Source organism: Argentina silus (assembly GCF_951799395.1).
Source record: "Argentina silus genome assembly, chromosome: 9".
Classification (NCBI taxonomy): Eukaryota; Metazoa; Chordata; class Actinopteri; order Argentiniformes; family Argentinidae; genus Argentina; species Argentina silus.
The window spans coordinates 3,476,714-3,497,806 of record NC_139663.1 but is presented as its reverse complement, the minus strand read 5'-3'; the positions used below and the strand labels follow the sequence as shown (position 1 = coordinate 3,497,806).

At 43.8% G+C, this 21,093-nt stretch overlaps 2 protein-coding genes across 6 annotated transcripts; both read left to right on the top strand.

Annotated features, from left to right (window-relative positions):
* The first annotated feature begins 84 nt into the window (after positions 1-84).
* Positions 85-4,734, top strand: adap2 (ArfGAP with dual PH domains 2). Of its 2 annotated transcripts, none has more exons than XM_083676243.1 (11): positions 85-325; positions 669-799; positions 976-1,067; positions 1,497-1,585; positions 1,899-2,011; positions 2,271-2,420; positions 2,674-2,757; positions 3,142-3,204; positions 3,309-3,386; positions 3,629-3,857; positions 4,157-4,734. In XM_083676243.1, the coding sequence occupies exons 1-11, from the start codon at positions 238-240 to the stop codon at positions 4,183-4,185; spliced, it is 1,146 nt and encodes a 381-aa protein (XP_083532369.1). In that variant the 5' UTR covers positions 85-237; the 3' UTR covers positions 4,186-4,734. The 2 variants fall into 2 exon arrangements, with proteins under 2 accessions (XP_083532369.1, XP_083532368.1); XM_083676242.1 differs by having other exon boundaries at positions 2,241-2,420.
* Positions 4,735-4,939: 205 nt separating this feature from the next.
* On the top strand, positions 4,940-20,708 carry rhot1a (ras homolog family member T1a). Of its 4 annotated transcripts, none has more exons than XR_014554388.1 (21): positions 4,940-5,326; positions 6,776-6,834; positions 7,206-7,287; positions 7,506-7,549; positions 7,886-7,939; positions 8,094-8,146; positions 8,996-9,104; positions 10,018-10,119; positions 10,215-10,313; positions 10,735-10,843; positions 11,097-11,217; positions 11,643-11,727; positions 11,913-12,058; positions 12,260-12,360; positions 12,469-12,599; positions 13,093-13,176; positions 13,358-13,480; positions 13,676-13,878; positions 15,305-15,427; positions 17,040-17,496; positions 17,528-18,069. XR_014554388.1 is itself a non-coding variant. In XM_083676190.1 (21 exons), the coding sequence occupies exons 1-21, from the start codon at positions 5,290-5,292 to the stop codon at positions 19,672-19,674; spliced, it is 2,118 nt and encodes a 705-aa protein (XP_083532316.1). In that variant the 5' UTR covers positions 4,940-5,289; the 3' UTR covers positions 19,675-20,708. The 4 variants fall into 4 exon arrangements, 3 of the variants coding, with proteins under 3 accessions (XP_083532316.1, XP_083532314.1, XP_083532315.1); XM_083676190.1 differs by lacking the exons at positions 17,040-17,496; positions 17,528-18,069 and adding exons at positions 18,113-18,247; positions 19,557-20,708; XM_083676188.1 differs by having other exon boundaries at positions 17,040-18,069.
* Positions 20,709-21,093: the final 385 nt, after the last annotated feature.

Sequence of the window (21,093 nt, the reverse complement as noted above, 5' to 3'; positions counted from 1 at the left end):
TCAGGAACTCAATGAGCACACGTCATTTTTGCATTTCTGTGTGTTGAAGTGTAGTGGGAGGTCACTGAAATATGCCACGCATTTCTACATTGACACAGTCGCATACTTGTTCTAGCTTTCGCATTGACAACCTGTCAAATAATCTTTGAAACCTTTATTGTAAAATGACCAGTGACCACTACGTAACCTTTTGAGGGGGATTTCAAACATTCATCTGAGATTTCTATTTGCGACATTATGTCAAACCATGAACGAAACAAAAAGATTTTACTGGAATTGGTCAAACTGCCGGAGAACAATCGATGCGCAGACTGTGGCGCGTCGGGTGAGTGACAGACCTTTGGGTATCTCCGTTTCAATGTAATTGTTATGTATTGAAAAGAGAAATTTAGCTAAATGTATTTAAAAATTCTTGATTTTCTGATAATGTCTTGAGTGTGTGTGTGTCTTTGTATATCATATGTGCGGTTATAACTCATTTATGTTTCATTTATGATCGTACATCCACCACATACAACTTACAACGAATTCAGAACAACTTCCATTTGTTGATCCTCAGATCAACCCACATTCATTCGATGACTCTCATGTTTAGCTCTGTTTAGCCATTGAGTGATTATGTGGGCCTTTCTGGTTCTGGTTAACCTCTCTTCATCTGCACACTGTAGACCCAGACTGGGCATCCTACAAGCTAGGGGTGTTTGTGTGTCTGAACTGCTCTGGTACACACAGAAACCTGTCCACTGTCAGCCGCATCAAATCCATACGGCTGGACTTCTGGGATGATGAGCTGGTAGAGGTATGGACCACTGTGGAATTGTCATCACTCATAGTCCTGGATATGGAGAACTGTTTTTGATACTAGTTTTTCCTGTGTCAGCTCATGACCCATTGAGTGAACTACAGTGTTGTTGTGTCCTCTGTTTCTCTGCATACCGGTATGTCTCCTTTTGGGGGGTTGGTGTATGACTGAAGTACATGAAAGCCAATGGAAATACCACTGTGCAAGCTTTATATGAGAAAGCGGTCCCATTGTTCTACTATCGGCCCCAGCAAGAGGATTGTGCGTAAGTGTTACCTCTGGAGATCTCTATTGCTTCACTGACCACTTGTTGGAGACTTAAAGGTTATACATCTTTTTATTTTTGGTGTAAACGAATGCCAGCATTTTGGAGAAGTAGAGGATTGCTGATATTGCAGTAGAGTGTAGGGTGGGGAAGGAAACAGCATGTATTGTTCTTCGATAAACAGAAGTGGAACCACTCGCCATAGAATTGGCATTAGTAATTGTTGCCACTGGCAGCATTTTGTCAGTGATTGACTTGCTCAGCCCAAAAAAAGACATTTGGTATATAATAAGTCTTGTTTGGGATTCAATGTGCCTTATAAAACAAACTGTAGGGAAAAAGCAAGGAATCAGCAACACAATGATCAGACAACCCTGCTTTCTGTTTATATGCTCAGTGGTCCCAGTATAACATCTCACTTTACCCTAGTGTCCTGAGAGAGCAGTGGATAAGATCAAAATATGAGAGGATGGAATTTACTGGAGAGACCAAGTACCCCCCTCTGGCCTACACCACAGGTTGAGTGCCATTATTCCCATTCTACAGGTTTCATACATATTGAATACATATACTGTAGCTATATTACAAGATAGTTTGCCTTTTCTGTATTGCATACTTTCAATCAAGATCTTACCTACTTAGTTTCTAACCAAATCATACAGTAAGGAAAGTGGAACACTTGCAGCACCAATATAGTTTGTTCCTCATAGACTTACTAGAAAAACACGTTCTCGGCATACAGTTGCCAAAGCACCTTTCATTTCAGCAGGACTCTCATGTTTTGAACACTCAGGGGAATGTGACTAATAGTTATCATTGGGTCTATTCCAGGTTACTATGAAGTAATACTATGGAAGAAGGGGAAGGAAAATGGATATTTTCTCAAAAGGAAATTTGCTCTGTCAGAGAAGGAGTTCACCCTGACCTACTACAACAAGGAAGATGTAAGCGTGAGAAGTCCTTGACATGGCCAACTTTGCAGCTAAACTGAATTGCTACCCTGCTGTTGATAGTCATATGTTTTTAAAGAGTGTCCCACAAAACATGAAAATGGTTTCAATGGTTGTGAATGATTGTAAGAAACACGTAACAAACATTTAGTATTTTATTCAATTTTACCTGAAATCAGGCAATCAATCTGTTTTTGTAAAGCCACATTTTGTGTTGATGCAGCTTGTTCACATCATCATTCTGCACCCTCAGGAGTCCAAAGGGCCAAAAGCGGTCATCTCCATCAAAGACCTAAATGCCACTTTTCAACCTGAGAAGATTGGTCATGCCCATGGAATGCAGATAACCTATCTCGAGAACAACCACATCAGGAACCTCTTTGTCTACCACGAGAGTGGTGAGGTGGGCCATGCTTCCTTTTAAATCTCTTTGAATACCACAGGTGCGTAGGTAAATGTAGAAGCGATATCGATATTGATTAATAGTATTAAGGTATAGTCTTAGACCTGAAAACAAATGTTCGTGTTTTAGTCTTAGATATTTGTTGTTTTGTAAGTATTGACAGTTAGATGGAGATAGCTGTAAGTCGATACCATTACCATTAGTTGACATCCATTTAATCTTGGAAAACTAACCATTTAGTTTTGCCCCTTAGGAGATTGTTTCTTGGTTTAACGCCATTCGTGCGGCTCGTTTTGCCTACCTGAAAACAGCATACCCCACAGGAAGTGATAAAGAAGTAAGTTTTGAGTAGCCTTCTTACTGTGATAGACTATCAGTATATGCTTGTGTTATACCTCATGTGTATGTCTGTGTATGACTGTTATGTGAAAAGGTCATGACTCAACCTTTTATGAGCCAGTGCATTTAGAGGAAGTTGTTTGAGTTTCAGTTATAAGAGGCTACCATACGATGGTCTTTGCAGTAACTGCTGCTTGGTTTTTATGTTAATCAGATTTTTAGAGGTTGTCCTCTGTTTAAAATGTACACTTCTATTAAAGAGCAAACTGGTTCTTAGTGCAAAATGATGTGCACAGTCATTACAATCACAAGAATGTATTGGATGATGCAAATAGATACAGGTAGATCTTCTGTATTCTTCCATATGATCTTATTTTGACAGCTGATACAGAGGATTACCAGAAAGTACCTTAAAGAGGGATTCATGGAGAAGACAGGTCCCATGGTGGGTAGTTCTCTTGTACTTTACTTGTAATACTAAATGATGATTTCTACTGGCTATTTATTGCATTTACGAACATGTGAAATCTAAATGTGTTTGTTGGGTAGCAAAGGGAGTCGTTCAAAAAGAGATGGTTCATTTTGGACTCCCAGGACAGGAAGCTCCTCTACTTCAAAGGCCAACTGGTAAGAAAGAAGTCATCCTCCTATAACACCAAATTAAATTCGATGAACTTAACATGTTGTGTGTGTGTGTGTGTGTGTGTGTGTGTTTGTGTTTGTATTTGTATTTGTGTGTGTGTATACAGGAATCAGGTTTTTTCCTCTTCTTTATTTCACTCTCTCCACTCTTTTGCATGTTTGTGTGCGTGTGCGTGTGTGTGCGTGTGTGTGTGTGTGTGTGTGCGTGTGTGCACGCGTGTGCCTAGGATGCTGAGGAGCAGGGGGTGGTATTCATTGGCCCAGAGAGTGGTGGTTACTCTGTTAAGGAGTGTGCTTCAAAGTGGGCCAGAAGGAACAAGTGGAAGTGTGGTATCATGATGGAGACACCAGACCGGCAGTTTATCTTCATGTGTGAGCAGGAAAGCGAGCAGAGAGAGTGGATAGAGGCTCTCAAAAAGGTCATCTCAATGCCCATGCAACCCCAGGACTACGCCAGTAAGAGCTAGAGCACATAGAACACACACACACACACACATACACACACACACTTGCACACGCACATGCACAAATACACACTCACACACACACACACACACACACACGCGCGCATGCACACACACACACACACACACACACACACACACACACACACACACACACACACGTGTATACATACAAACATGCCTGTGGTTGGGTAAGAATGCATACTGCGCACAGTGCGCAGCATATTGATCTTCACATATCATAAAGAAGAGCCAAATAAACAACTGTTTCCTAACTATGTCTTCCTACAGCTGAAGCCAAGATCCGTGGGAAAAGATGACTGACAAAGAATGGTTCAGTAAGAGAGAGGACATCCATCAACACTGGCAGTGTTGTTTTGAAGGGTTAGTCAAGTGGACAAACCACAGAGCATACTCAAGCAGATGGGCAGTGATTACACAATGCTTGCCACCCCTGGTCCCTCTCTTGTGCAAAGACACTCCTCAACCAGCCCTGAAGATGAGATGAAGCATATTCCTATGATATCCCCTGTCCCTGCTGATCTTGTAGGGTTTGACCCTTTATAAGAACCCCACGTAGTGGACAGATAGCATTAAGCAGCACCAAGTGGATCACACCCAACAATGAGGATGGCACCTACACCTAATCTACACCTCTGAGAAGTGTGTTAGGGACTGGGCATTTGGAAGCCTATTTACAATGCAGACGTGTGACATTTGACAATATTCTACTTGAATTGCTAAACAGTTGGACGGGATAAAGTGTGCATGGATTAGTTGGCACTGTGGTGGTGACCATGGAGGTCTCAAAATGCACTCATGCTGTGCACATAGAGCAAACATTTATGTCAATTATGATCAATAAAGTACCCAGTAATAAATATATGTTTTATTATATTTTTGTTTGGAGTTAACAATTTCGTATTTACATTGCATATTAGATTTTTGAGATTATTTATTGACATTTAAATCATATCTAAATCTAAATCTCTTTGGCACTAGAGGGCAGAAAATGCGTTTCATTATAGCAACATCTGTCTGCTACTGTTTGCCGTAGTTGCCGGGTATTGGAGGTCAGCCGGAGGAGGCGTGCGCCAGAAACATCTTGTTCAAAATGTCATGAAAGTGCCGAAAAGAACAGATTTAACGTAACTTAAAGAACAATGTCCTCTAAGCGACTCTATACAACGTATTGCCATTGCACGGGTCACTTCTAGCGTTCAGAGAAGGAGAAAAAGGCTCGCGAACAAGCTGAGAAATCCCTCCGTCCGTTTTGTCCTACAAAGGCGCCGACAGTTTGACAGCAGTGAACTGCGCAGGCCTGACATTCGATAAATTGGTGTAGGACGGCACCTGAAAGAATCGATGATATTTCTGAAAGGACAAAGACTTTCTCATTTGTGAATAAAGAAGCCGTTGCAAATATGAGAAAGGACGTGAGGATATTACTTGTCGGGGAACGTAAGTGGCTGATTCATCAAATCTCGCTTCTGATGGTGGTTCATGATCGGACTAGCTTGCCTAGCTAAGTCGGCTAGCGCATATGCGCCCAATGAATCAAACGACACTCTGATTTAGGCGTATGTCGAATTAATAAAACCATTGTTTTGTATCTAGAGGAGGATGGATGGCGTTAACTCACTAACCACGTTAAGCTGGCTAGATAACGTTATTCAATTACTATGACGGCGCATAACATTGCAGCCAGTTGGCTAATTGGACAAACTGTATTTTTTGGCTAGGAGGTGACTAGTGCATTGGATGTGATTTCCCAGATAGTGAAGAATGCACCAACGAATTGCTGTCAACGTGAACACAAACTTGCTTGCGTTTTGCCATTCAGACATGGTACTGCATGGTCTGTGATTTCCTCCCCGTGCCAAGATGACTGCTCATTACATTAGTCTCAGTTTCTCATATACTTTAGCCCTTCGCTTTGCACATTTTGCTTCCTTTGGTTATTTAACCTATCCAACCAATGAATCAAAAGGTACTTTGTTTTTAGGGCCGTACAGTGATCATATTTTATGAAAGGATTGAGATCTCCACGTGACATATACCTCCTGTAGAAACCCAGTCAGAAAGGGATATGTGATTGCAGTCTGTAGGAGTGGTTGTCCTAATTTTCGACCCTCTGTTGTTGTTCTGTCTCACACATCTGTTTGTCAAGACTATTTATATACCAGTTATGGTGAGATGCTGGCACTGGCCTACATGGCCACATTCTCTGTGGTGCTGACAGCTTCGAGAGGGCAGCCAAAACCGTACGTGTGTATGCCAGTGTTAGTGATACAGCCAAGCCCACCAAGTCATTTCCTTGCTTCTGCTGAGAGTCTGGCTCTGTTTCAAGGATCCCTGAAGCGATCACCGTTGCTGATCTGACATGACAGGATAGGTGAAAGCTATCTAACGGATCCCATCTTGCTGTCACCCATCCAATGGATTTCGAACTTTAAGCTAAAAACTGAAAAATTGAACTGGGCCCCTAGCTCTCTTACCTGAAAAAGATGTTACTACAGCCTCTCTTGACTGTGTGTGGTAGCAGCAGTCCTGCTCTGCTTATCCCTGCCTGGTGTCTGGTGTGCTGGCTTGAGTCAAGTGATGGAATTCGATAAGCCACTCTCCAACACTCAAACACTTAAAGCCTAAGCCACAGCACAGAACACTTGCCTATGCCAGCTATTTCTTTATCTTTGCTCTTACATGCATTGTTCTAACAATGCATTAGATCTGCATATATATATATATATATATATATATATATATATATATATATATATATATAATGCTGAAATATTTAGAGGTGAGAGTAGAGGTCAATTGATGATTTCTCTCTGGATAAGATCTGTATCACTTCCCTCAGGCAATCACACTGCAGAGCGCTGACCCACACTTCTCTTGTCTCCACAGCCAAAGTGGGGAAGACGTCCCTCATCATGTCACTGGTTAGCGAGGAGTTCCCTGATGATGTAAGTCTGAACATGTACAGTAGCCTTGCTCCCCAGTAATGTGATGAGTGACTTGCGATAAATGCTAGCCTGTGCTAGTATACCCGTGTCTCCAGATTCCAATGTCCCTTAACCTTGTGGAATTGTATTGTTTGCATACTTTGATTAAACATTTTGACTATGGGGCCTCCTGTCTTCAGTGGTTAGGTTACAGTATGATAACGGAAAGCTGAGGATGATTTTGCCTGGCAGTCAGACACCTGTTTCAACGCAGCAGTACAGATTTTGTCAGAGGCATTTTAAGACACATCTCATAGACTTCCAGTCGATCTCTTGACCCCCTTTCACTTTCAGTCATCACCAAATCTCACCTGTTTTCCTTTGTATGATAGGTTCCCCTTCGAGCCGAGGAGATCACCATTCCAGCAGACGTCACCCCGGAGAGAGTCCCCACACACATAGTGGACTACTCAGGTAACACCACAACCCACCAGTCAGTACTTAGGCAATACATGTCATCACTGGAAACTGTCCAGTCATAGCTATGGATTAAGATCCTTGTATGAATGGGTTTATTGACAGTAGAATGGCAGTGTATGGGGCATGTCCTTTTTGGAACAAAATGAGGTCAGTTTATGGAAAACTGTCTGCTGATGTGTTTTTTTTTTTCATCTTTTGTCTTGACTCTGCAGAAGCTGAACAATCAGATGAGCAGTTGTATCAAGAAATATCTAAGGTTGGTTGGATACATGTCCTTTTAATTGTCTTCTAATTGATCCCAAAAGATAAAAGCATGTTTACACCCTGGAGCCACTATTGTCAAAGTGGGGTACGCGGATCGATCTAGGGGGTACGCAAAATAAATCTGTGATTTACCTTCCCAAACAGTCCTGTTGAATAGCCGACTGCAGTCTCAGTACCAAAAAGAAATGCATGCACCCTATCCAACAGAATAATATTATCACAATGTATAATATGTAAGGGATAATGTTCATAGAATATCAATTAGGCTGTAGCCTAATTAAGTTTGGGAACCACTCCCCTCGAGTAACATCTTTCTCTCTCTTCACAGGCAAATGTTATATGCATAGTGTACTCTGTCAACAACAAGAAGTCCATTGAGAAGGTCAGTTCCATTTATTATGTGTACTGTAGCCTAAACCTTACACACCCACTCAGACGAAGGTAGTAGGCTGCCTGCTATATTGAATTAAAGAGAGCGTCTGTGTTTTGAGTCTTTGCCTTGCTGCAGTGTTTGATCTGTGCGCTCCCTCTTCTAGGTGACAAGCCATTGGATTCCCCTCATAAATGACAGGACGGACAAGGATAGCAGGTGTGTGTGTGTGTGTGTGTGTGTGTGTGTGTGTGTGTGTGTGTGTGTGTGTGTGTGTGTGTGGGTGTGGGTGTGGGTGTGGGTGGGTGGGTGTGTCACACCCATTTCAATCAAAGCCCAAGAGCCAATCAGAGGGAGATGGGGCTGCGAATGACAGCGGACTGTAAGGGAGTTGTTTGTGTGTGTGTCTGTGTCAGTCTGTCTGCTTGGGGCAGCCTAACCCCTATTCGTGTTTCCATGATATGTCGACCCGACTAGAGCTAAAACAGCCACTGACCTCGTTTCCTCAGTAGAGAATCCCCAATGGACTTGCTAAGGTCTGCCCCAATAGCTAATGTGATACAGTAGTGGTCAGTGTCATAACCATAGCTGTCTTGTAGTCTACATGACATTTAAATGGCTGGCCAGTCATTGACAAGAGAAGCACAAGGTATCTCAGTGTGAGAATCAGGAAAAGGTGCCAGGTTATGTAGTGTATGGAAGGACAATGCTGTGTTGGATGTTTGTTTTCATAAGCAGAAGAGGGCACAGCCCTGCTGTCACCTGTTCGCTGTAAATTGCATCACAGTACTCTCTGTCTCCCTGTCCTGGCTTTGATTTAATGTATGCTAAATGTCAGAATGTTGTAGAATATAGTGGTAGACTACATTGCCTTACTTGACCTTGAATGATTTGAAAAGCTTTCCTCCCTGCTATCCCCTGCTAGTTAGCATAACATCAGATCTTGATGTTTTTTTAATCAGTTGATTCTTGAGTTTCTCTAAGCATGATGATGATATGTGCTGCACTAACACTGAATTTGTTTGCTAAGCCAATATGAGATGCTAATGAGTTGTAATGCTGTTGCAGGGTACCACTGATCCTGGTGGGGAATAAGTCTGACCTGGTGGAACACAGCAGTATGGAGACCATCCTACCAATCATGAACCAGTACTCTGACATCGAGACCTGCGTGGAGGTAAGAGACACTGCCTGACAACGGCCTGTTTACTGTCGCCATTTTCGCCATTTGACGGTGCCTGAAATGATGTACTTTTGTTGCAGCATTGACAGTCCGTATTAGTTCTGTCACTGATGTATGGAGTTTATACCGAACTGAAACTCTAGGTCAACATTGTGGCTTGTTATTCTATCCTGGTTGTGAAACTTAAACTACAGTATATTGGAAACTCCATTGAGAATCCATTTGATGCATTGGCCTTCTGACTGAGGCTGCTTGTCCTCTGGGCAGAGGGGCTGCGAGCAGCTCCTAAGGTTTCAGCCAACTCCTGACTCCACTTAGATTTTGATGGGTGGTAAATGAACTTAGATGCTGGACTGACTGTGTGCAGTGCTGCACTGGTATCATGGAGGAAACTGGCGACACTCTCTCTCTGTGGCTCATGTGACAGCCCAGTCATGCCCTCCCCGACTGGATTAGTTACAGGCTAAAAGGAGGAGAGGTGGACGACGTGTGGTCACACACACACACACACACGCAACTGTTGAGACGTGCCGGGAGACACACACACACACACACACACACACAGAGGACGTGTGAGTTGTACTGTACCACCAGGGATTTGGTTACTTGTATGTCCTGCTGTCCTGTTTGACTGTGCAATGTCATTTTGTTCTGCTGTGAGCTGTTCTGAGTCCCCATGTCAGTTAGTAGGGCAACTTCATAGCTCGTATTGTCACAACACTGTTTGACATGTTGCCATGTCATGTATCCAAAGTCCCATATTTGAACGATGCCATTCAAATTAACCTCTTAACCACTGAAAGGTTGGGTTTGTTAGTTTTGGAAAAAACTGCCCATTGCGACTTGATGCAATTACCCAACACAACTCCAGCTGAACAAAGACTGTGCTGTGTTTCTGTATTTTCAGTGCTCTGCCAAAAACCTGAAGAATATCTCAGAGCTGTTCTACTACGCCCAGAAGGCAGTGCTCCACCCTACAGGCCCCCTGTACTGCCCTGAGGAGAAGGAGGTGAGGACAGACACAACCCTAGCACTATCCACTTTTTTAAACAAATTTTACCCCAAGCAATCTCTCAAGTTCTTGTGTGTTCTATTTGTTTACAGATAAAGCCGTCTTGCATCAAGGCCCTAACTCGCATCTTCAAAGTATCAGACCTTGACAATGACGGCATCCTCAACGACAATGAACTCAATTTCTTCCAGGTACGAGCTCGCAGTCATGATGTTGAATGTCTCTATTTGATTTGCTTGGCAAGCTGCAGCCTTGTGAACTTATTCAAATATAACCTTAAGAACCTGATTTGCTTCATGCTTCACAGTCAGTTTGTTATTACTGGAGGGGGGGAGAGATGAATTGGTTGGGAGGTTCATGGTACAGTAGGCTGTAAGAAGAACAGGTTTAGAGTTAGTAGTGGCACTGAAAAACATTTCAAAACAACTCTAGTCCTATATTTAGTGTTTGTCCCAGTAGATACTGCAACGCTGGCACTTTATCTATCACAAAACGAGCTTCGTCTGAGTCGTTGGTAAAGGACTCTAGCCCCTGTGGTCTCACCAGACACATGGTTAGTACTGTGTGTATGTGTGTGCGTAACAGAGGGTATGTGGTTTCTGCTTATTGTAGCGGACGTGTTTCAACACGCCACTGGCACCACAGGCCTTAGAGGATGTGAAGAATGTGGTGAGGAAGAACATGACAGATGGAGTGAAGGACAACGGCCTCACGCTCAAAGGTGAGACAGACCCAAACAGGAAGGCCATAGGAACTAAGCAACATTTTTTCCCCATCCCCTCTTCTTCCGCTCCTTTCCATCTCTCTCTCTCTCTCTCTCTCTCTCTCTCTCTCTTTCTCTCTCTCTCTCTCTCTGGTCTCTTTAACCTTCACTGAAAGTCTTGATTACGTACGCATAAATAGCATCATCAATAACCCTCTACCTGTGTTGGGGATGTTTTCTAACTTATCTGTTCTTGTCTGTGATTGGCCAGGTTTCCTGTTCCTACACACACTCTTCATCCAGAGGGGAAGACATGAGACCACCTGGACGGTACTGCGGAGGTTCGGCTACGATGACGACCTGGAGCTCACACAGGAGTACCTGTACCCCCTGTGAGTCGACGCCTCCCGCTATCCCAAACCCCCAAGACCCTTAGACCCCCAGGGACAAGCAGTACCTCTGTCCATGCACGGGTGGAAATACTGTATAGATCTGTTAGAATGGTTGAATAGTGTAGAAATTAATACCAATTCCATAGGGTTCCTCTTCTTGAATCTACTTGTTAATAACTGATCTTGTTAATAACTAATCTCGGGTGTGATCTCATCTTACTGAACTCTTGCCTGGTTCAGTTAGATAATTCTCCTGAATGTTATCACTCAGTTGAAACAAGGCAAATGACTCTGTGTGATGATCCTTGCATGACTTGTTCTGACTTGCAGCAACCTTCCCTGACTGAGCTTTTTGAGTGAAAAAAAGTAACCGTCGACTCAGTCCTTTTTAATGATACTAATTCTGAGTGTTCTTTGACTGCCAGGATAAAAATACCCCTGGACTGTACCACCGAGCTCAACCACCAAGCTTACCTCTTCCTCCAGAGTGTCTTCGACAAGCACGACAAAGTGAGTCTGGCCGGAGACATTCCTACTGTAGTCACAAAGTCCCAACCACTTTTCATAATCAAGAAGCAGGCGGTTTAGAGGCTGTACAGTTAGGCGTGGCACCTGTGGACAGTTATGAAATCCTTTTATTTTATGTTGTTGATACTCACACACTGAAACTGTGTGTGTGTGTGTGTGTGTTTCAGGACAGAGATTGTGCGCTGTCTCCAGACGAGGTAAAGGACCTGTTCAAAGTGTTCCCCTACATGCCCTGGGGTCCTGACGTCAACAACACAGTGTGCACCAACGACCAGGGCTGGATCACCTACCAGGGATACCTGTCACAATGGACGTGAGTTGGACCTCCAAACCTTTCCTCTACCTGTCTCTCTCCCTGTCTACACTACACTCTTTGGGAGGACATGAATTACTGTATATATCACAATACCTGTGCTGACCCTCCTAACCATGACCATGCTACATAACAGATAACAGAGGCCCACACACACACGCGCACACACACACAATGACTGTCCACTTTCTAATTTGCCAGGTTAACGACGTACCTGGACGTCCAGCGTTGTCTGGAGTACATGGGCTACCTTGGCTACTCCATCATCTGTGAGCAGGAGTCCCAGGCAGCGTCCATCACAGGTAAGAGTCTAGGGTCATGTTCCGTCCGTTTCTCTTGTTTGTCTGACTCACAGTGTCCCTTATGTCTTGGTAACTCTCTGTCCTGACCCCCATGTCTCCTCCTCTCAGTGACCCGTAACAAGCGCATCGACCTTCAGAAGAAGCAGACCCAGCGCAGCGTGTTCCGCTGTAACATCCTGGGCGCCAGAGGAAGCGGAAAGAGCAGCTTCCTGCAGGCCTTCTTAGGCAGGAACCTGCAGGTGAGTGGAGCTGCCGGCCCCTTGATCACCTACTGTAGGCTCTCCACTGCATGGCCCCCCTGCGACATCACGTCTTATTGCTTCACTGCTAACTCTTCACTAGCTTGGGGGGGGCCAGTCTGTATCTGCTTAACTAAGGTGCCGATGGTGAATAAAGTGACCCAAATTGTCAACATTCTAGAGCGCCATGGGTGACTTTATTCACCAAAAATTCATAAATGATGATGCTTCATTTTGTAGCCAAGTAAAGTAAAGTTGCTAAGTAAATACAACATAAAACACTTGGCAGTCTAGGTGATGAGTGTTCTGGAATTCTTTGGCAGTTAGTGAGTTAAGACTCCCTAATGAAGTTAATGACGAATGAATTGGCTTCAGCAGAAACAGATTGGAAGCTCGGCTCACTCCATATCAGTGAAAATTAAAACATATTTCCTGATTTATGGTTCTGAAGTTCTAAATCTTGTTCTTCTTTTTTCTCCACTCTACCCAACAGCGACAGAGGAAGATAAGAGAAGACCACAAGTCCTTCTACGCCATCAGCACCACATATGTCTACGGCCAAGAGAAGTACCTGCTGGTGAGGCCACAAACTCATGTCCCTATAATCATGCACTCTGGGATTATACTGTAGCTCGGGCCATGGGATTATCCTGTGGTAATGTCATCCGTAGTGTTTTACTGTATAACGTACAGCTTTAGCGTGAACTGTCCATAGCGGTTAATCCTGAGTGTTTTCTTCTCTCTTCTGTCATCCATAGCTCCATGAGGTTATGCCAGATTTTGACTTCCTCTCAGAGGCAGACCTGGCGTGTGATGTCGTCTGCCTGGTGTACGATGTCAACAACCCTCGTTCTTTTGAGTACTGCGCCAAGGTCTACAAGGTGTGTGGAGACAACGTAGCGTTATACAGTACATCCATCGTTTCTTAGGGCTGATCCATGACTTCTCACCTTTCAGCTCTGCATCCTCTGTAACAGTTCCATCTAAATGCTGTTCACAACATTGCACACCCAGACAAAGGAACCTGTGAATCTCGTTTTCATAACTTAACACTTGAACCCTTTGGCCTTTGGCAGCAATACTTCATGGACAGTAAGACGCCGTGCATGATGATCGCCGGCAAGTCGGACCTGCACGAGGCTCGTCAGCACTACAGCCAAACCCCGCTGGACTTCTGCCGCAAGCACAAGCTCCACCCGCCCCAGCCCTACACTTGTAACACCACCGACGCGCCCAGCAAAGAGATCTACACCAAACTCACCACGATGGCTATGTACCCGTGAGTATAGCCCCACTGCCCCCCCCCCCCCTGCTCCTAAACCCATCCTAGACCCTCACCCCCTCATTTCCCGCCCCTCACCCCTGCAACCGCCGCCCCTCCCCTCCCCCCCTCAGCTGCTTGTCCTTCTGTGTGTGTTTTTTTCACCTCCCCTTCTCCCAGTGTGTCTCTCGCCATCAACAAGGTTTCCCTCAGATATGATAGAGTTATAGGTTCTGTATTATTTCCCGATGTTAGCCTGTTATTTGATCAGTACTTATTATAGTCTCAGTTCATACTTATAAAGTACTGGGGCTTTACACACTATAGCGTTGACTGTCCTGGCTTGCGTAGATTTTTATTTTCCTGTCATCTTTTCCAGCGCTCATACAGCAGTGACTGTGATGGATGCGTAACCAGGCCAGGCCAGCCCAGTACAGCTCAGCTCAGCACTGCTCAGTGTGGCTCAGTATAGTGTGATTAGGGTGTATGTCTTATCAAATTAGTATGACATTCCAAGCCCAAACTAGGATAATCTTTAGTAAATCCATAGCTTTGTTTGGTTTTAATGCCCGAAAGCCACACAGTCAGACTCAGCTGGATATCTACTATTGAAATGCTGCCAGGCTCCTCCACTGTGCAGCATGGGGGACAGAGCTACTCAGCTACTAATTAGGAGATTAGGCATGGGAGTAGATTAATGTTACTTTAATTGAGCGTGCCCTTAAATCTCATCTTAAAGGGGAAGAAATCCACTTGTCTCAAGCTAAGTCGATTGGTTCTATGGCTTGTACAGTAGTTGGTACATAGAAAGCAGTCTTTCAGGGGGAAAAGGAATCTTGCAGATTCAGCTCTGTTATTGCTGGCTCAGACATCCTTCTAATAAGATACTGGAGGGCAGTCTGATGTCAGTAGCTGGCTAGAGCAGCAGTATTCCAATGGAATGTAGAAAGGGTTCCTGCTGTAGAAATGGGTCAGAGTTACTCACTCAGACTAACAGGGAAAAGTATAAAAACTACTACAGAGTTGACATTTTGTATTGGGAGTACCCTCAGCTTTTGCCTTTCTTTGCCACTCTTTCCTTCAGTCTTTCCTTTCTCCCCACCTAGGTGATTTGTGGAAATACCACTCATGAAAGGTTTGCTGTACATGCAATGTATACAGATAGAGTATAGATGTTCTCCTTTTGTTTAATACAAATCCTTTTCAACTTGAGGAAAAGGCAAAAAAAAGTAATATTGATCTCACAAGTTTTGTCCTATACAGTAAATGCAGAATTATCTGGCCCTGCCTTAACTTGATCTAGTTTATAATCAACTACTTGGCTGAGGCTTCCACCCACCCGTGATCAGGTTGCCATGGGGGACTGTAGGCCCCCTGGACCATATGTACGGGTGTGGCTCTGATCTCCTCTGTGTGTGTTTGGTCGTTTTTTGTGTCTCCGCAGCCACGCCCGGCTCCGCTGCATGTGTTCCTGCAACAGATGCACCTTTTGCGTCTATCAGAACATCGTCAAGTCTGAGATACTGCGAACTATAAAGGCCAAATTCTACAGTGTCGTTCTCAACAGGTCCATATGAAGCTACTGTAGTGTTTTAACATAGCCCGTCCCCCCTTATCTCTCTGGCCCCACCCTACCTCTCCTGTGTGGGGGTGGGGGGGTGAGTGAGGCGGGGGTACTTCTAACCCCAGCTGTTTAACACTGGTGAAGGTTTCTCCTCCTCTTCTCCCTCAACGCTGCCCCGTAGTCAGGTTTACACTGCATATCCACCACCGAAAACAGGAAAACTAATGAATATTGTTTTTCATCTCCACCTCGACCATGTGACCATTGAGTCTGTCGGAGTAGAATCCATGAACTACAAGACAGTAGACCCATTGGATACTGAGGTTGTCAACTTGTCAAGAACTAGAATTGTAAAGCACTTGATATCTTGACTCGTCTCATTTTCTTGACACTCAATTTGTTCACTGCTAAAGCAGATAGCCACGTCTCATCTGCTCCTGGCTATAATACTGTATCGCAGCAGAGTTGGGTTGTGACAGCGTCTCTTGGTCTTTGCTCCAGACCCACACAGCACTCGGCTTTATCCTCCCTGATGCAGCACCTTGCAAATCTCTCTGCCACGCTGCGCGGGCTAACACCTGTGCTGCTAGCCAGGGAGGTAACCGTGTGGTTGACCGTGCGGTCGTGTTTCGTCTGAACCTAGTCTGCATGTTCTAACGGTCTAACAGTGTGTCTGTTAATGGGTGGTGGGCCGAGTAACATCTTGACGTGTAGCATGATCATAGCTTTTCTTATGGTGAAGTCACCAACGCATGGCTTTATATATACAGTTTAACACATTTAAAGGTGCTACACATGGCAGAATGCTAGAAGAATACAAGTGTCATATGTTGAAGAAGTCCACTTGGCCCTGTCTGTCCATAAGAATGGTGTTTTATTATGCAAGGTGGATATGCAAACTGTAAATCTGCACTAATACATTATTTGCATTGTCAGTGGTTAAATGCAACCTTCCAGATCTCTCCGGTTTGGTTACGTTTTGCCTTGTTGAAGCTGTTCTTCATCAAACTGAAAGCCTCATAGAACTCTGCTTTGGTTGTTGGGCTAGATGTATTCTTTCTTGTCAAAAGTAAATACTGAATATTCTAAATCGGGGAGTTCAGATTAGCATGTTGTGTGTCTTGTTCCTTAGTCTATTTCTTTTTGACATTGACTTGTTTCAATGACTAAAAGAGTTGCATGACTGATTTCTATGACGTTTTCAGTGCGAGTTCTGATGATTGCCGTTTCTCACACTTCATGTTTACACCCGCAAGAGTTTCTAGTCGTTCAGTCATCCACTCCAAAATGGTGTCAATGTTATTGGAGCGCTATATATTCGATATATTCTATATATGCTATATATTCGATATATGCTATATATTCGATATATGCTATATATTCAATATATGCTATATATTCGATATATTCGATATATTTGCCATTCATGTAAAATTCCTCATTCTCTTGTTGGTGTAAACTATTTCAACTAAGCAAATGTTGAATGTTGCCTGTATAAAAAAATACTTTTGTACTGTAAAAAAAAAAAGAAAAGAAAAAAAAAGCTTGTACTGTATCAATCACATTTAATTTCATGGTGTTGTGTTGTCGTGTGTTGTCCTTTTCCCCACTATAGGTGTTCGTACACATGTGTTTGGCTGCCCCTTTTTCTCTTCCTGTTGCATGTGTTTACCTTCTGCTAAACCTTCCCTGTTCTCTGCATGCATTGTCTGTCTGACTAACCTGTGGGGCTACGAGGGGCTTGCCTTGGTCCTGAGGTCAACATTGCCCCCTACGGGCAGCTGTGAATAGGCTCTCTATTCCAGCAGCATTCTGCTTTGCGAGTTGGGAACTAGTGCCTGGTGTTTGTGGGGGTATTGTTAGTGGTATTTCAGCACAGGGTTTTAATGGCTCACTATTTCAGGTTTGACATTGGGCTTCATTGTGCTTGTTCAACAGTATGTGCCATGTGCTGTATGTCTGTATGCACCGTGTGCTGTATGTCTGTATGCACTGTAGTTGTCTGGCCTAAGTGGGTAGGTTTACAATGGGTTGTAGTAGGTTTATAATGGGTTGTAGTAGGTTTATAATGGGTTGTAATAGGTTTATAATGGGTTGTAGTAGGTTTGGGACAGGTGGCCAGGGACCCAGGCATGCCCAGTACAACAGTGTTGTGTGACACATGCCAACTCCTTTGTTGGCGCTCATTTAACCTTTGGAGAGGAGAATTAACGAATGCCATTAACACATGTCGACGTTAACAATGGGCACACACCACATTGATTTAGTATAACTAGGCTAGTTAATAAGCTAGCTGAGATGCATTTCGACCTTCGCTGTTTTGGGTTTTGCCCCACACAAAATTGCTACAAAGTCCTGGAAAAAGCCACAAATACTTAAGCTTTCAAAGGTACAGTATCTAGCCCTATATGTATGACAAAATGAATCTAAAGGCTCATAACATACCCTGCCATTAGAGAAGGAAAACCCACTCTTAGTCAGAGGAATTTTCAGATATATAGTTGGTTCCCAGTCAGCCATCAGACAGGCTGTTTATTTTACTGTGTGGTGTGTGGCACGTGGGTCGGACGTTGTGTGTTCCGTTGTGTGCACGTGTGTGTTCCGTTCTGTCAGGTGGCCAGGTGTTCTGGTTCGGTGTGGGTTGATGGTTGAAGTGCCCTACTGTGTGTATGTGCATGTGTGTACAAGGTTGCAAGCCTTAGTGGTCGCCGTTCTGTTGCCTGAGGAGGAGAACGGCCTGATCCAGCAGGTTCATGACGTCTCTAATGTAGAGGAATCCATCTACATGGAGTCTTCTGTCGACCCCTTTGTGCCCCCGGCCAGGTAAACCTCAACACCAGGGGGGCAAAAGGGACAGCTGTGGCTGTGTGTGTGTGACTGTGTGTAGGCATGCAGGTGTGGTGGGCATTGGTGTGGCGCTGTTTTCAATGCAGGCATTGTTGTGGGAGGCGATGTGCTACTCTAAGTTCATCAGTTTTCTCTCAGTGACCCAGTTCTCACCTTTTTCAACGTTGGTAGTTTCTCCTTATGCGAAGCGTTTTTTAAATTTATTTTTCTCGGTTTGTGTCTTTTATTTGGGTCAGTCTTTTCTTGTGGTGTGTATCGAGCTATGCTAGGGTTTGCTTGGCTTCCTCGTCCTTGCTGAAGTGTAGGCTATCTATTGGCAGCCTGTGAGGTGGCTTGGTCTGGTCTGATCTGGTCAGTTTGCAGGCTTGTTGGAGGACTGGTGGTGTTATTGTGGTTGGTTGTGTGCTGATGAGAGGTGGTATTATTTTTATATATATATATATCTGTGTGACTTCTGCTCTCAGCTGTCACAGTGGAGATTAATGCAATCCTGCTGTGTGCGTGAGAGCGTGTGTGTGCAAGAGAGAGAGAGAGAGAGGGGCATTCTAAGTCATTAAATATTTCTGCTTAACAATGCCCTGTGCAGTCATCGCCCTGTAAGAACACATTCTCAACATTCACTTTGCTCTCTCAGCCTCCCCTTGCAACTTTCCCAATTTTACCTATGGTCTGCTTGCTGATCTGTCTGTTGCTTCCCGTCAGTGCTGCATAATATCCCACCACAGCTGGTAGTTCAGCCGGCGTGAAATGGGAGCAAACATTTTCAAACAGAGGAAGTAAGACTACAATCAGAGAGGACATTTTAGTTTTTCTGTTTGAAAAGGTCGTCTCCCGTTAGTGCCTATTAATCCTAGCCTCCCAACTCCACTAGAGCTCCACCTCCACCTCCCCTCACTTCATTTGGTTTTATCCCGAAGTTGATTGTTATAGATTGACAAAATGACCGCACAAAATACATGTTCCAATAGCAACCGCATGTTACAGAGTGAAGGCATTACCACTGGCATTACTGACTGGTTAATTTCCAAAGAGGACGTACTCTGAAAAGAGATTGTATTGGTATTATTGTAAGTGCCTTTTAAAGCGGCGTGTTGAAGGGGAAATAGTGTTTCACTGTTCCTCTGTTTCTGTGGAGACAGTTTTAGGAAGTTTCCAACTAAGAGAACATGACTTTGGTGTGTCATTTGGCAGCATATCCTCATGTGATCTGGAACTAAACACGGCATTGTTGTATAATTGTCTCTCTCTCCCTGTCTCTCTCTCTCTCTCTCTCTCTCTCTCTCAGACACATGGCACAGGCGGACCTTAAGAGCTCTACGTTTTGGCTGAGGGCGAGTGTCGGGGCCACCGTGTGTGCAGTTCTTGGCTTTGCCATGTACAGAGCGCTCCTCAAGCAGCGATGATTAGACACAGGAAGCATGCAACATCAGCCCCACCCCCTGACAGACAACACAACAACCAAACCAAACAGTTGAGCTAGCCCACCTGAACCATCCCTAACCTATCCACAACTCACCTCCTCTGACAGAGGATCAAGTCACAAAGAAATCATAGATGCATTTTATATATTTGAAACTGAAGAGTGTCATTTTGCAACTATGTTTCTCTTGGGTTTTTATTTTGAATTGTCTGCTGATGTGTCCACCATCTAATCTACTGAGGGCATTCTGGGATCGGTTGATCTAGTCTAGTCTTGGGTTTTCTCCAGGTCAGACAGTAGTAGTTGCTGGTTGTTTTTAAAAGTCGTGTAACCCCGGTCTTTTTTTCCTCAGGTCAGTATTAGTTAGCTGGTTTGACCAAGACCAGAGAATGCAAGAAGCAGCCGCACAGAACTCACTACAAAAGGGACTGAATACATTGTTTATATATGTGTATATATATTGCTAGGGTACTTAGGAGTACCCAACATGATCACGACCAGAACAAAGCTTGCCACAGTGAATAAAGGGTTCAGCTCTTAACCCTTCCAGAACATATACTGGAGGAGTTTCAAATCAAAGCCATTTCTAACGTCAAAAAGGTCATGGGTTTCGTGCACGTTTCAAATGTATTAATTTATTAACCTGTTTTTCTTTTTTTTTTTTTTTTGTCTGTTTGAATGGTTTGTTCAGCATTGCATGAAACAGGCGAGGGGATCCTCATTTTCCATGTATTTTTGTATCTACAGTAGTATTATCAAAGCTGTCATCTACTGTTATTCTGAAAGAAGAAGACAACATCATCTGCTTCATCCACGTTTTTTATTTTCTGGTTTTCAAATAGAGCTTTTCCCTCATATTATTCTATTTTTATGATGTTAGACACTATCAAGCCTAGAGATTATTATTATTCTGTTATTAACAGCCATGCAGTGCACCTCTCCCACCTTGAACCATGGAACTGTTTATTCTCATAATTGACTTTTCCAGCATTTACAATAAATAACTGTGTGATCTGACTCTGGAGTATTACTAGTCTGTGATTTCCTTGACACCCTCTCTCCTTCTGATGGTCGGAGAGCTGTGTGAATTAGGTTGAAGTGGTCTGAGTGGCCTAAGACCCATCATACTGACATCCAGAAGGATCCCAAGCAGTCGAATTTGCCCTAAGACCTGTCTTCGTACAAAACATGATTTAAGCTGTTGTTGCCCCTTTCGGCCTAAATGGTCTGAACCCTTTGAATGACTACTTACTTACCACTAACAACAGTCTTAAGTGGGCTCACATGTTCAAATATTGCAGTTATGAGTACGGATCTACTGTAAAGTTCATTGTACGCATTGAGTTAATAATTCCATGTGTTTCTATTGAGTAAATGCAGAAAAGCCTTTTGTGGACCATAA

Excerpts from the sequence above, each read along its gene's own strand:
- adap2 (XM_083676242.1), top strand. The coding sequence starts at position 238 with ATGTCAAACCATGAACGAAACAAAAAGATTTTACTGGAATTGGTCAAA. Across the intron at positions 1,586-1,898 it reads CCCTCTGGCCTACACCACAG|GTTACTATGAAGTAATACTA; the intron begins GTTGAGTGCCAT and ends GGTCTATTCCAG. Across the intron at positions 3,387-3,628 it reads TCTACTTCAAAGGCCAACTG|GATGCTGAGGAGCAGGGGGT; the intron begins GTAAGAAAGAAG and ends GCGTGTGCCTAG.
- rhot1a (XM_083676190.1), top strand. The coding sequence starts at position 5,290 with ATGAGAAAGGACGTGAGGATATTACTTGTCGGGGAAC. Across the intron at positions 6,835-7,205 it reads GCGAGGAGTTCCCTGATGAT|GTTCCCCTTCGAGCCGAGGA; the intron begins GTAAGTCTGAAC and ends TTTGTATGATAG. Across the intron at positions 11,218-11,642 it reads CAGGAGTACCTGTACCCCCT|GATAAAAATACCCCTGGACT; the intron begins GTGAGTCGACGC and ends TTTGACTGCCAG.